The sequence below is a fragment of the Rissa tridactyla genome, chromosome 2 (genome assembly GCF_028500815.1).
Source record: "Rissa tridactyla isolate bRisTri1 chromosome 2, bRisTri1.patW.cur.20221130, whole genome shotgun sequence".
Taxonomy (NCBI): Eukaryota; Metazoa; Chordata; class Aves; order Charadriiformes; family Laridae; genus Rissa; species Rissa tridactyla.
Genome location: NC_071467.1, coordinates 163,083,337 through 163,096,065, shown reverse-complemented (window position 1 = coordinate 163,096,065; position 12,729 = coordinate 163,083,337). Strand labels below are relative to the sequence as shown.

Genomic DNA, 12,729 nt, shown 5'->3' with positions numbered 1-12,729 from the left:
AATCTGCCCTCTTTCAGTTTTAAACTGTTACCCCTCGTCCTATTGCTACAGTCCCTGATAAAGAGTCCCTCCACATCTTTCCTGTAGCCCCCTTCGGTCACTGGAAGGCCGCTAGAAGGTCTCCCTGGAGCCTTCTCCAGGCTGAACAACCCCAACTCTCTCAGCCTGTCTTCATAGGAGAGGTGCTCCAGCCATCTGATCATCTTTGTGGCCCCCTTAGCAATTCAGTCCCTTCCCTACTGTGTTGTGGTTCGTTCCACTCTGCTTCATCTCTTTAAAGCCTCCATTTTCCACAGAAAAGGCAACAAATGGGAGGTTAAAAGGCCGTGCTGACTCCAACCTGAGGGTTTAAGTTCTGTCGACTCATGAATTCACCTTAGAGTAGCAGTGATTTCAGGGGGATGTGAACCTGGAGATTGGAATGGGAGATGGAGATAGAAGTTTGCCTTGTTGTTTGGTTTTGCCTGAGGTGGCAGGTTAAAGGTAAAGGGGAAATGGAGAGGGGAAACTCTTCTCCGCCAATTTTGACATCAATCCAGTCTTTGCCTGGGGAATGCCTGGGTGAAAAAGTTCCTGTTTCCCCCAGGAGGTCTGTGTCAAAAGGCCGGCTCCTCACTTCCAGTTTCCTCCTCCATCAAATCCCCTTCAAACCAGCTGGACTCTGAAGGCCTAACAGAAAACAAGAACGAGGGCAAGGCTCTGGACATGAGACTAGTATAACAACAGAATTGGAAAGCAGAGGGTATGGCACTGCTGGGACATTAAGTGTAGAAATACACCTCATCTACTGCAATGAGGTCACACGCTCAAGGAGCACTTCTGTAGCACCTTCTGGATATAACTGAGAAAGCAAGTCCCGTAAAGCAAAGTGCATGGCCTTGATAAGAACTCACATGCAGACACAGAGCACACTGCACATCACAGGTAGAATGATAAATATATAAAGTTAAGAGTAGCTGGATCCTTTAGAAAGGGCAAACAATGAATGAATTCTGACTTTGGAAGATATCAAGGGACTCTTTCTCATAATCCCATTTCACAGGGAAGACTCAACTAAAAAAATCGTTGAAAGTTTTGAAAATGGACTTAATCCAAAGAGTTTGGATAGAGTTTACAATCTTCTTGCAGTCTGGGAAATAAAAATCTAGACAGCCACCTCCAAGTGATGTCTCTAAGGTTTTGCCATATCAACTGCAGGAAAATTAAAAGGGACCAAAATTGCCTTTAAGCCAGGCAAAATTGTTCTGATCGTTTATATAGAAATAGAGGTATTTATGTGTGTTTGTTAAAAATTTTGTTAACTTTTCTTACTGGCAGTAGAGTTTTCTCTTTTTGAGATTATATTTTTTATGTTCATAAATGAAGAGGTCTTATCAATTGTGATGTCCCAAGTATACCAAGATAGGACCACTTGTATTTAGAGTCTTCCAGTTCATTAACCAAGACTTTCCTCACACAAATCTGAATCTACATCGGTATCATCCACCATGTGATTAACTTCTGATTTTTTTGCTGTTGCAGGTATTCCTTGCCCAATCATCATTGCCTGGGCCATTGGCAAACTATATTATGAAAATGAACAGTAAGTGATGTTAACATTTGTGTTTATGTAGCTCTCTCAATAAATTTTGAAATTCCTGCAGGCTGAACTGGTAATTTAGAAATAATCCTGATTGATAGGAAAGAGGAAAGGTCACACCACCTCCATCCAAATCCAGACCATCTCAAATTTCAGAGCGCTACTTGAATCAGCTTCCAAAAATACTCTTCCCAAATATCCTTGGCCAAGCCCTGAAGCTCTCATTTGATAGCTTTATATATGATTTACAGTCAGGGTAATCTCCTTCAATGGGAGTTTTGCTTGAGTAAGACCTTGGTAAAAACAACAGTTGAGTGCTAAAGGATTTAGCCATCTGGGTGTGCAGAATTCAGTTGACAGTCTGCCAAGAATAGTTTTATGGGTGGAATTTTTGCATTTCTGTTTCTGGCTTTTCCAATTGGAAGCAGTTAGTGCATGAAATTGAAAAATATGGGAGATAAAGAGGCGTCTGTGTTTGGGGAATTTTTCCCTCGAACATCGATACTGCTCAGATATAGCTCAGCTCGTACTTTTCAACTAGTGTTTGGATCAATGTCTATTGTCTGTTACAACTCCGTTCCCTAACCTTAAAAAAATGCTTTTCTCCATGAAATCTCTTTTTCATATGACCATACTGTTTGTCTGTCTGTAGCACGTCTGATTAAATGTGAGTGTCTACCTTGTAGGTGTCTGCCTGTGCACTAATCTGTGGTCTCTTATGATCAGCGGTGATCAGTCAAAACAGTAAATGTGCATTTCATCACATCTGGAAGGAGATGTCCAAAGTAGGTTGGATGAATGAGACTTACATGCACTATTTCTCCAGACTATAAGGGAGATGGACAGGATGACTGGCTGAGCTTTGGGCATCCATGCTGTAGGCATGGGAGGAATTCTGTTATGCGCTACTAAGGTCCTCTTCTCTGCTCCACACAAACTTTTGAACCCGTGACCAATCTCTCTTCTGTAGCTTTAATGATGACTTTGAAGGTGATAATCTAATTCCCAGGAGTTACACTTACTGGCAAGCAGACAGACACCCTTTCACTGGGGGAGTTTTGTGTGATTCTATCGCTGCCTATAATAATCATACAGGAGAATTCATACTGTAGTCTCAAAATGGCAAGAGAAACTTCTGTTGGAACCTATTCCTTGGGTGCCCAAGTCAATCAGCCCTGGGCGGTAACCTCGGATCAGCAGATTTCTGTAATTTCTGTGTTCACAGACCTTATTTCTGAGTGGGTCAAGGATCACAACATTCTGGGTCTGCTTCATGGTCATGTTCCTTGTAGTTGTTACCTTGCATGGCAGCTGCCTCATTGTGCTGAAGTAGGGCTAGAACTAGGGCTGGAGGAACTAGTCAGCTTAAACAACACAAAACAACGCAACCAAATTTTGTGTCTTGAAACCTGGAGAGGCAAAATACCACATGTTTTAATAATGGCGATGCACATTAAACATTCCTGTTGTGAGTGAGTTCAACACCAAGGTTTGAACACCTCATTTTGAAAGACTGCTCATCACTCCCAGAAGAAATAGTGGGAAGTAGGACCTCTGATAGAAACATACCACAACAACTGGGATTGCACTGCACACAAGGTGCACAGGTGAAGAAACCACTGCATCATCTGTACCACTACCTCCTTTTACCATCATTACATACCCACAAAGTGTGAAAGAATATCCCCATGATGTGTCATGGACATGAAGAAAGACATATGCTTACATAGGTATGAGTGCCACCTTTCACCAGCGAAGGTGTGACTGACCCAGATCCTGCACAACAAAAGAAAGGGAGATACACAATACAGTCAGCAGGGCAAGAAAGGCAAAGTGATCCTATTTGGTATGCAGAATATCCAGGCTGTTGCTGTAGAGCCTGAGCCTAGAAGGCTCAGGCTCTCTGCCTTGGGTGGATTATCAAATGGAGCTTGTGCTTTTAAATCCATGTCATCGACAAACCTGTACTCATATACATCATTTGCCTCACATGCTCACTGATAAGAGAGGCACCAGGTTACTCTTGGTCGACCCAGACTATTAAACCTAATGTCTTGTGGCATTTTCACCTTTTTGTCTTTAATGCTGGTGTTTGCCTTGGAGTGAAACATTCACATACATCCTCACTGCGCACCATAGCTACTCCAAACGTGTTATGTGTTGAGAAAGTGCAGAATTTGGCTTCTGCCCACCATAGTGTGAGGTGTAATGGCCCGGAGCCTCAGTGTTGTGCTCGCTTATTGTCAGCAGTGGGACCAAGATTCATGTACTTTACTCTGCTTGAGAAATCGAGAGTGGATGCTTCAATAGAGCAATTCCTTTCATCTAGCACACGCACCCAGGCAGACAGGCAGAGCTCTTCTAAATGAAGAGCTGATAAAGGCATTAAGCTGTAAGGCAAAGGCTATTACATGAAATCTGCTTTTTGTATTTGTAGTGATGCAGAGGAGACTCAGTAAAGTAAATGAACCGAAGCAAAACAAGACATAAATAACCTGCTGAGGGCCTGTCAATTGTCATAAATATTCAGTCATCTTTTCAAGCATTAAAGCAGGCGATACTTCAGATAGCCCCTGCTCACTGCCTCCCGGCCTGAGGAAAGGAGCAGGTCCTGCCGAATAGTCAAACTGAAGCACGTGTAGGAACGCACCTCTAGTACATGTGTGTGAGATGTGCACATGCGTGCATTTAACTTATCGTTTATTCCCTTCTCCAGTCCATCACCCATTGGGATAGTTTAGACTAAACTTTGTGGCATTTACGAAATCCTTTCTCTGTCCTGGGATAGTGTAGAAATCATGCCTTTAATTCGATTTCCATAAGCATGTGCAAATATACACAGATGAGATAAAACTAATCCCTGGCTTTGACAAATAATTGCTGTCAGGATGCTGGAGCATCTCTCATTCAAGGCAAGTCTGCCTGGGAGTCTGTAGCCTGGACAGAAGGCTCAGGGGGATCTTATCAATGCTTATAAATATCTTACACGAGGGTATGAAGAAGGTGGAGCCAGACGCTTCTCAGTGGTGCCCAGTGACAGGTCAAGAGGCAGTGGCACAAACTGAAACACGTGAAATTCCATCTGAAAATCAGGAAACACCTTTTTACTGTGAGGGTGGATGCTAGAAGCAGTTGCCCCAGGAAGTTATGGAGTCTTTATGCTTGGAGCTACCCAAACGCCAGCTGGGCATAGCTCTGAGCAACTTCCTTCAGCTGACTCTGCTTTGAGCAGGGGGGTGGAGTAGATGATCTCCAGAGGTCCCCGCCAACCTCAGCTGTTCTGTGAAAGCAGGCTGATCTCCCCAGTCAGCCTAGCGGTTATGCTCCATTTATCTTGACCACTGGAGAAATCGTGTGTTATCCCCCCACGAGGCTAGACCTAGCAAACTGGACACAGGCAGACGACACGTACTTTCCTGCAGCTTCCAAGACTGTTTGGATATTCCAGTGGACAGCCCAAAATTCAGAACAAAATGGTAAACTTCTCTTCTTCATCTGAGTACACGTTTGAACTGTAACTTAATTTGTTTGGAGGTCGAACTGTAGTTCAAATTATGTAGCTCATAATAGTTTAAGAGCTCAAAATAGCACACAGGAAGAACGTTGAGAAAATGCTTCAACCAGCTTCCTAATTTTTGTCATTTTTGTTCTTACTAGGGACCAGGTTCTGCAAATTGAGACAAATATAATTGGTACTGTGGCAAATATCCTGTCTGGTGTTTAGTAATTCTTCAGCAAAATCTGACAACTCTGAAAAAAGTGCTGTTAAGTCTCAATAAAAAAAGCACACAAATGATTAAGAGTTACTGTAATTTCATTGATGGACAGTTGGTAAGGGGAAGAACATTTGTAAGATCTAATTAACAGTAACGATAAAACCAATGTTGGGTTTTGTTATGTAAAGAACTATCAGAGAACCATGAAGATTATTAATTAGTGCTATTCAGTAGAAGTGTGTTTACATATATGAGTCTAATCAGAACTGTCTTTCTCAATTGTCCTCTTCAATATTCAGGGAGTGCATGTTTATTCTTTTGGAGGTAAAAATAAAAAAGAAAAGGAAGAATGGAAAATGGCTTTTATTTCACACAGATGGAATTAATCTTCTGATGCACCAATTAATTTTCAGTGGTTTAGGTTTCTTTTTCTGGTTTGAAAGAAATGTGCAGCGCTGATTTTATTGCAGAAATAATGGCTTGTGTTGGATTTAAAGTAAGAGTTAAGATGACAGGCAGAAAAGTTTGCAATATCTCAGCTAAGGTCCTAGTTTGAACAGTTAGACTGTAAATGTGAAATACAGCTAATCAAATGCAAATATATGTAATGTCACTGGCATATCTGTCCTTTCACCCTCACTCACCTGATTTAATGGGCATATTAGAAATATTTAGATTACAATGTAACAGTTCTGTTTTATAGCCTAATGAGATTAACACCTTCCTAAAAAAGCTGCTTTTTTTTTCCTCCATTAACTCCTGAAGAATTGAGCTCCCATGGAGATGCCTGCGTTGTAGAAGTCTACCTTTGGCCACAACCTTGTTCCCTCAAATTGTGTGAAAGTGTGTATACACACATGATGCATCAGTCAATGCAAATTTGGTCTAACACTGGACTTCAGATAATAAATGTCAGTGTTTTACTCTTCAACAGTACAGGTTGGGGGTGACCTGCTGGAGAGCAGCTCAGTGGAAAGAGACCTGGGAGACCTGGGAGTCCTGGTGGACAACAGGATGGCCATGAGCCAGCAATGTGCCCTCGTGGCCAAGAAGGCCAATGGCATCCTGGGGTGCATCAAGAAGAGTGTGGCCAGCAGGTCGAGGGAGGTCATCCTCCCCCTCTACTCTGCCTCGGTGAGGCCGCACCTGGAGTGCTGTGTCCAGTTCTGGGCTCCCCGGTTCAAGGAGGACAGGGAACTGCAGGAGAGGGGACAGCAAAGGGCTACCAAGATGATCAGGGGACAGGAACATCTCTCTTATGAAGAAAGGCTGAAGGATTTGGGTCTCTCCAGTCTGGAAAAAAGACGACTGAGGGGGGACCTTATCAACACTTATAAATACTTAAAGGGTGGGTGTCAGGAGGATGGGGCCAGGCTCTTTTCAGTGGTGCCCAGCAACAGGACAAGAGGTAATGGGCACAAACTTGAGCATAGGAAGTTCCACCTAAACATGAGGAGGAACTTCTTTACTTTGAGGGCGGCAGAGCCCTGGCACAGGCTGCCCAGAGAGGTGGTGGAGTCTCCACCTCTGGAGACATTCCAAACCCACCTGGATACGTTCCTGTGCAACCTGCTCTAGGTGACCCTGCTCTGGCAGGGGGGTTGGACTAGATGATCTCCAGAGGTCACTTCCAACCCTATGGTTCTGTGATTCTATGAATATGGTCTTACAGTTGAGCAGTATTCCAATTCCAAAGAGCAGTGAGCAGCCTTTGCCCTGGAACCTCATTTGTGCTCTACCAGCTCTGTTCCAAATTCTTTGCTGACTTTTTCTAGCCCACTAAGTTCTGCCACGTGCCTCAGTCTGTTCCTTATTAGTCCCTTTGCTAGATTCCTCTGCTAGAACAGCCAGCTTCCCAGAAACAACTCGTCTAATAGCTCTTCGTTCTCTGAGTTTCAGGCAATATGTAATAGGTCTCCCAAAATGCCCTTCAAAAACCTCTGTCAAATGTAGGTCTTGCAAGTTCTGGAGAGTTGTGTCTTCTGCTTTGGCATATCTTGTGATTCATTTTTCTTCATATCTTTCCATCTCCATAACAAAAAAAACCCACCCAAAAAGCCGTTTCCTTCATTTAAGGCTGCCTTGGGGATTCTTCTTGGATGATAACTCAGTTGCAGGAAGTACCTTATTCCAAGTCTTGCTCTCATCAACAAATTTTGGAAGATTAGTTGCAAAATTATCAATTTACATTAATTTGCAGTCACTGCACCAGGGAATAACAGACATGTTTTATATTTATAAAATATTCAAAGCTCTCATTTATTTGGAACTTAAAAGATGTAGAAATTGAATCAAGAAAAGGCAAACAATTGTGTGATGCTGAACTGTGTTCCTAGATATCTGCTGCGTATCTCAATATTTCCGAACATTCAGTTCAGTAAGAGGATTTTGCAATGGGCAAACAGCTCCTTCTGGTTTAGCAAGCAACACATTTTGGAGAAATATTTGGGGGCCATTATGTTATTCAAAATAATTCCGTCTGAACCATAGCTTTCCTTATCTCAATTTATTTGCCTTGAATTTGTGCGGTTGTGTCTTACAGACCGCAACCTCTTTGAGGCAACAGCTACTATTTCTTGAATGCTTGTAAAGGTGCAAATCTGCACCTGTCTCCGTGGCCTCCTTGGCTCAGGAATTACCGTTGTTTTCAAGTCTGCAGTGGCACTAAGCTTGTCTTTTGTCACAAGGGACAGGGAAGACCTATTTTTTGCTCTGTGGACTGTTTATGTGGTATCCACAAAGGGGAAAAAAACCTCTCAGACCTTTGAACTCCAAAATCTACTTCATAAGGTATCTGGAGTGCCAATGACCTAAACTTTAAGGCATTATGATAGCAAAGTTGCCTCTACTTGGTGGAACCAGGATCCAGACCGTGTGGCTGTATCTGTACTGTTAAATTAGCTGCACCTGGAATCGCTTCTGGGGCTGGAGTCCAAATATCACGGAAAAGTTCACATCCATATTATTAAACTCTCTTGGCTTCCAAATCAGGGTAGGTGCAGTTTGCAGACTATTGGGAATGTCCCCTGGCTCATGCTAGCTCCAGATTTGTTCCCCAGGAATAGTTTGGGAGTTGGCTATTGTTTGGCCCAGGCCAAAAGTGCAACAAGGAAAATGTAATAGCGTAAATGATTGAGTCCAGGCCTAATCCCAGTTTCTTATTCGTTTACTGACATAAATACAACGGATTTATTACTCACAGCAGAGAGAATGAAGTGAACATCAGTGGTGGGTCACTGTGAAATCAGAGGCTTAGTCTGTTGTATAATATGGCAGGGAGAAAAACACTTGTGATTAGTGTAAGTGAAAGTCAAGCCATCAGTCAGTGACACCTGACACATCCAGGCTCTCTGCTGGTTTGAGGCCCTTCAGTTTACCTGTGCTTTCACTTAACCTGAGCTGATTTCCTTTTGGTGATGTTGGAGCAGGTATTTACTAGCTTCAAATGTTGTCCCTGTACTGTATGCTGGATTTGATGGTCACCAGCTTGGTTCAAAGCCAATGGGCTGAACTCCTTATTCATCCAGTATCTATTTAGACAGCATTTCCATGCAGCTTGAGACATATTTGCTCATAATGGTCCATACTTTAGGAAATTGAAGTGTTGCTGGACACTGCAATAGATAACAGGGTTTTTTTCCTTACAAAGAATATTTCTTTCAAGCATTTTTGAGAGCCAGCAAGACACTTTTGCATCCTCCTTACAGCAGGTTCTCACATTTCCTGGAAATATTTACATAGGCAATATAAAAACAAAACAAAACAACAACAAAAACAAAACAAAAACCGTGGGAAAATGAATGGTCTAATGGGAGGGGAAAATGGGGCTCAGATCTGTGTCCAAACAAAAAGTGGCTTAGTAGCAGAAAACTCAATCACTTGCCAATTATTTTCATGATTAAACAACTCATGGAATAAGGGAATATCTCTCTATGGTGTCTTTGAAATTAAAATCTAAAAGAAGTGCATTCTCCTTTATAAATTATTTTCCTGTTTGTTTTGTTTCTTACAGATGCTGGTTTGGAAAAGAGCCAGGGAAATATATCGACTACATATATCAAGGGCCAGTGATTCTTGTTCTTCTGGTAAGCACATACGTGGGTGGAAGGACACTGCCATCTCCCATTGAGGCATAATTTGATAGGCATCTGTGATCATCCATATCTACTTTTATGTAAAATAAAACAAACAAGGTTAAACTTCTTCAGCTGTTCTCTGAAGTTGCCACAGTAGCTAACAGTGCAAGTCAGAAATGCAGTGATCTGGTTTTGGCTGTTTCCTTGACCTTAGGCCATTCTTTCTTTCTCCCTCTGTAATGCTGTTTGCCTTCCTTTGTACAATGTTTTGAGGTGTGGGAAGGAAAAATGTTCAAAACCAGGAGGTACGTTACAATATCTGCTCATCCACTTGAGGCTCTTGAGAACTAGGGCAATTTCGTCATGCATATTGATTAGAAAAGTGTAGCGATCGTGGTAAGGAATTGCATGTCCTTGTAGTCATCTACGTCTTCTTCATCCCCATCATTACTGCGTGTTTGTTTGTTAGCTTTTCTGTTGTTAAGTTTCCTTTTCAGTGCCGCCTACAGTTAACGGGCTGTTTATCTGTTTACCCAAGACTCTGTCTCCTGTGCCAACCAACAGTAGAAGGAAGCTCATTCATAAACCATTTTGAACCTTCAACTAAAGCACAGTGATGCCTTCCCAAAAAATATTGGGTGTGGTTGGAAACGATCAATGCTATTAGAAAGGACAATGCTGAAAAACCCCATTCTACTCTTCCACTCCTTTGCACTAAAAGCCACCTAGGAAGAAGGCAGATGCCCTAAAAGAGAATTCACAGGGCACAGTGGGGTCCCCTGTCTCACGGAACCAAGAGCCGTCCCTTAAGCCACTCCCACACCTATGGAGAAGGTGCAAATGCTCCACAATAGGCAGCCGCTGACAGCTTTTTCAAGGCTAAGAAGCTTTGCGCTCTCACCTTGTCAGTGCTGTGCCTTTCACGTGATTTAGCCTGAAAAAAGCTTCTCTGTTGCCTAGGAAGCCAGCTACTAAACTGAACGTTTCCTAACCTGAAATCATGAGAGTTAATTTCTGTGTTAATTGTTAAGATGCAGCAAACAGATCGTATCGTGTGTAGTTGAAAAGAGAAAAAAGGGTAGTAGGTGTCTGGTTTTATGTAAAAAGTCTTTTCTTTATATTGTAAGAAGGGAAATAAAATCAGTGTGATACACACAATATACTTGTGTGTCATCAAGGGAGCCACCCCAAAAACACATAAAGCCTCACAGTAAATTGTGAGAGACTAACTCACAAGCAAATCCTATTTAGACAAAATAAGGTAGCAAGTTTGCAATACTTGGAGCATTTAGTCTTCACATCATTGCCTAGAAGTCTGTGAATCTGTGAATCTACCATAACCCCTTTAGTCAACAAGATCTGTAAAGTCCTTGGCAGCATCTCTGGCAGATACCATAGGTACCTTAGAGTCATAAAAACAGCTTTGTTTTCTCCAGAATGGTAATTTCTATTTAAAGACCCCAAAGAGGCACAGAAAATGGAGGTACAGTTGAAGGCTGAGGGCATTATACCTGCCTCTGATTTAGAGCAGCCTTGAGACCCCTCTAAACTGGGCCAGTAACTATGCTGCCCTGAACTGACATTGTGTATTGAACCTTTCTACGTTGGCCTGCACTTGAGCTCTAATTAAAGCATTAATGAGATAACAACAGTAATTGCACTGTGGGCTGGAAAGCAGCTGATATATTTTAGAGAAGTAACATAAGGGCAAGCCCTTCCTTCCCTCTCCTTAAGGTTGCTCCCATCAGAAAGCACTGCTGGGTGAGGAAAACAGCTCTCTGGAAATACAGTTTAAAAGGCAAATCTGAAAACTCCTGTTACAAAACACTCCTGATTGATTGATAAATTGTGCCCCCATCTTTTTGGTTTTTTTAAACAGACAGTTGAGTCCTGTGTTTATAATTAAAACACACAACTTCACAATGTGTTAAAGCAACTTGACAGGCTCATTTTTTGATCCTTACGCAAATAAAATCAAGTCATATATAATGACTCAAGCATCTCTTATTATTATTGGGGTCCCTGACCCTTTCAAGGGTGCCATGAGAAATGCTGGATTCAGAGCACTGAAGTTTGACGTCCGCCATGTACTCAGGGCAACACAGGCAAACGTCGCCCTCCCCCACCCCGTATGTCAGTGTGCCTCTGCCTTAACATAGATCATAGAATAGAATCATAGAATTGTTTAGGTTGGAAAAGACCTTTAAGGTCATCAAGTCCAACCATCAACCTAGCACTGACAAGTTACCATTAAACCATGTCCCTCAGCATCACATCTACACGTCTTTTAAATACTTCAGGGATGGTGACTCAACCACTTCCCTGGGCAGCCTGTTCCAATGCTTGGACAACACTTTCCGGGAAATTTTTCCTCATATCCAGTCTAAACCTCCCCTGGCACAGCTTGAGGCCGTTTCCTCTTGTCCTATCACCTGTCACTTGGGAGAAGAGACCGACCTCTACCTCCTTTCAGGCAGTTGTACAGAGCGATAAGGTCTCCCCTCAGCCTCCTTTTCTCCAGGCTGAAAAACCCCAGCTTCCTCAGCTGCTTCTCATAAGACTTATTCTCCAGACCCCTCACCCGCTCCGTTGCCCTTCTCTGGACCCGCTCCAGCACCTCAGTGTCTTCTTTGTGGTGAGGGCCCCAAAACTGGAGCCAGTACACGAGGTGTGGCCTCACCAGTGCCGAGTACAAGGGGACAATCACTTCCCTAGTCCTGCTGGCCACACTATTCCTGATACAGTCCAGGATGCTGTTGGCCTTCTTGGCCACCTGAGCACACTGCTGGCTCATATTCAGCTGGCTGTTGACAAACACACCCAGGTCCTTTTCTGCCAGGCAGCTCTCTAGACACTCTTCCCCAAGCCCATAACACTGCATGGGGTTGTTATGACCCAAGTGCAGGACCCGGCATTTGGCCTTATTAGACCTCATACAATTGGCCTTGTTCCATCAATCCAGCCTGTCCAGATCCCTCTGTAGAGCCTTCCTACCCTCAAGCAGAACCACATTCCTGCCCAACTTGGTGTTGTCTGCAAACTTACTGAGTGTGCACTCGATCCCTTTTTCTAGATCATTAATAAAGAAATTAAATAGAACTGGCCCTGATACTGAGCCCTGGAGAACACCACTTGGGACCAGATGCCAACTGAATTGAACTCTGTTCACCACCGCTCTTTGCCAGTTTTTAACCCAGCAAAGAGTATGCCCATCCAAGCCTTGAGTAGACAGTTTCTCCAGGAGAATGCTGTGAGAAACGGTGTCAAAGGCTTTGCTAAAGTCTAGGTAGACAACATCCACAGCCTTTCCCTCATCCACTAAGCGAGACACATTATCATAGAAGGAGATCAGGTTTGT

The 12,729-nt window shown here is 43.0% G+C and overlaps 1 protein-coding gene across 5 annotated transcripts in view; it reads left to right on the top strand.

Moving 5' to 3' along the window:
• The window catches only part of CRHR2 (corticotropin releasing hormone receptor 2), a 166,988-nt gene that overhangs the window by 120,907 nt on the left and 33,352 nt on the right, over window positions 1-12,729 (top strand). For all 5 annotated transcript variants that reach the window (XM_054192198.1, XM_054192195.1, XM_054192196.1 and 2 more), the window contains 2 exons: window positions 1,522-1,582; window positions 9,308-9,380. In XM_054192198.1, coding sequence (XP_054048173.1) covers window positions 1,522-1,582; window positions 9,308-9,380 — 134 coding nt within the window. The remainder of the gene's footprint in view (window positions 1-1,521; window positions 1,583-9,307; window positions 9,381-12,729) is intronic.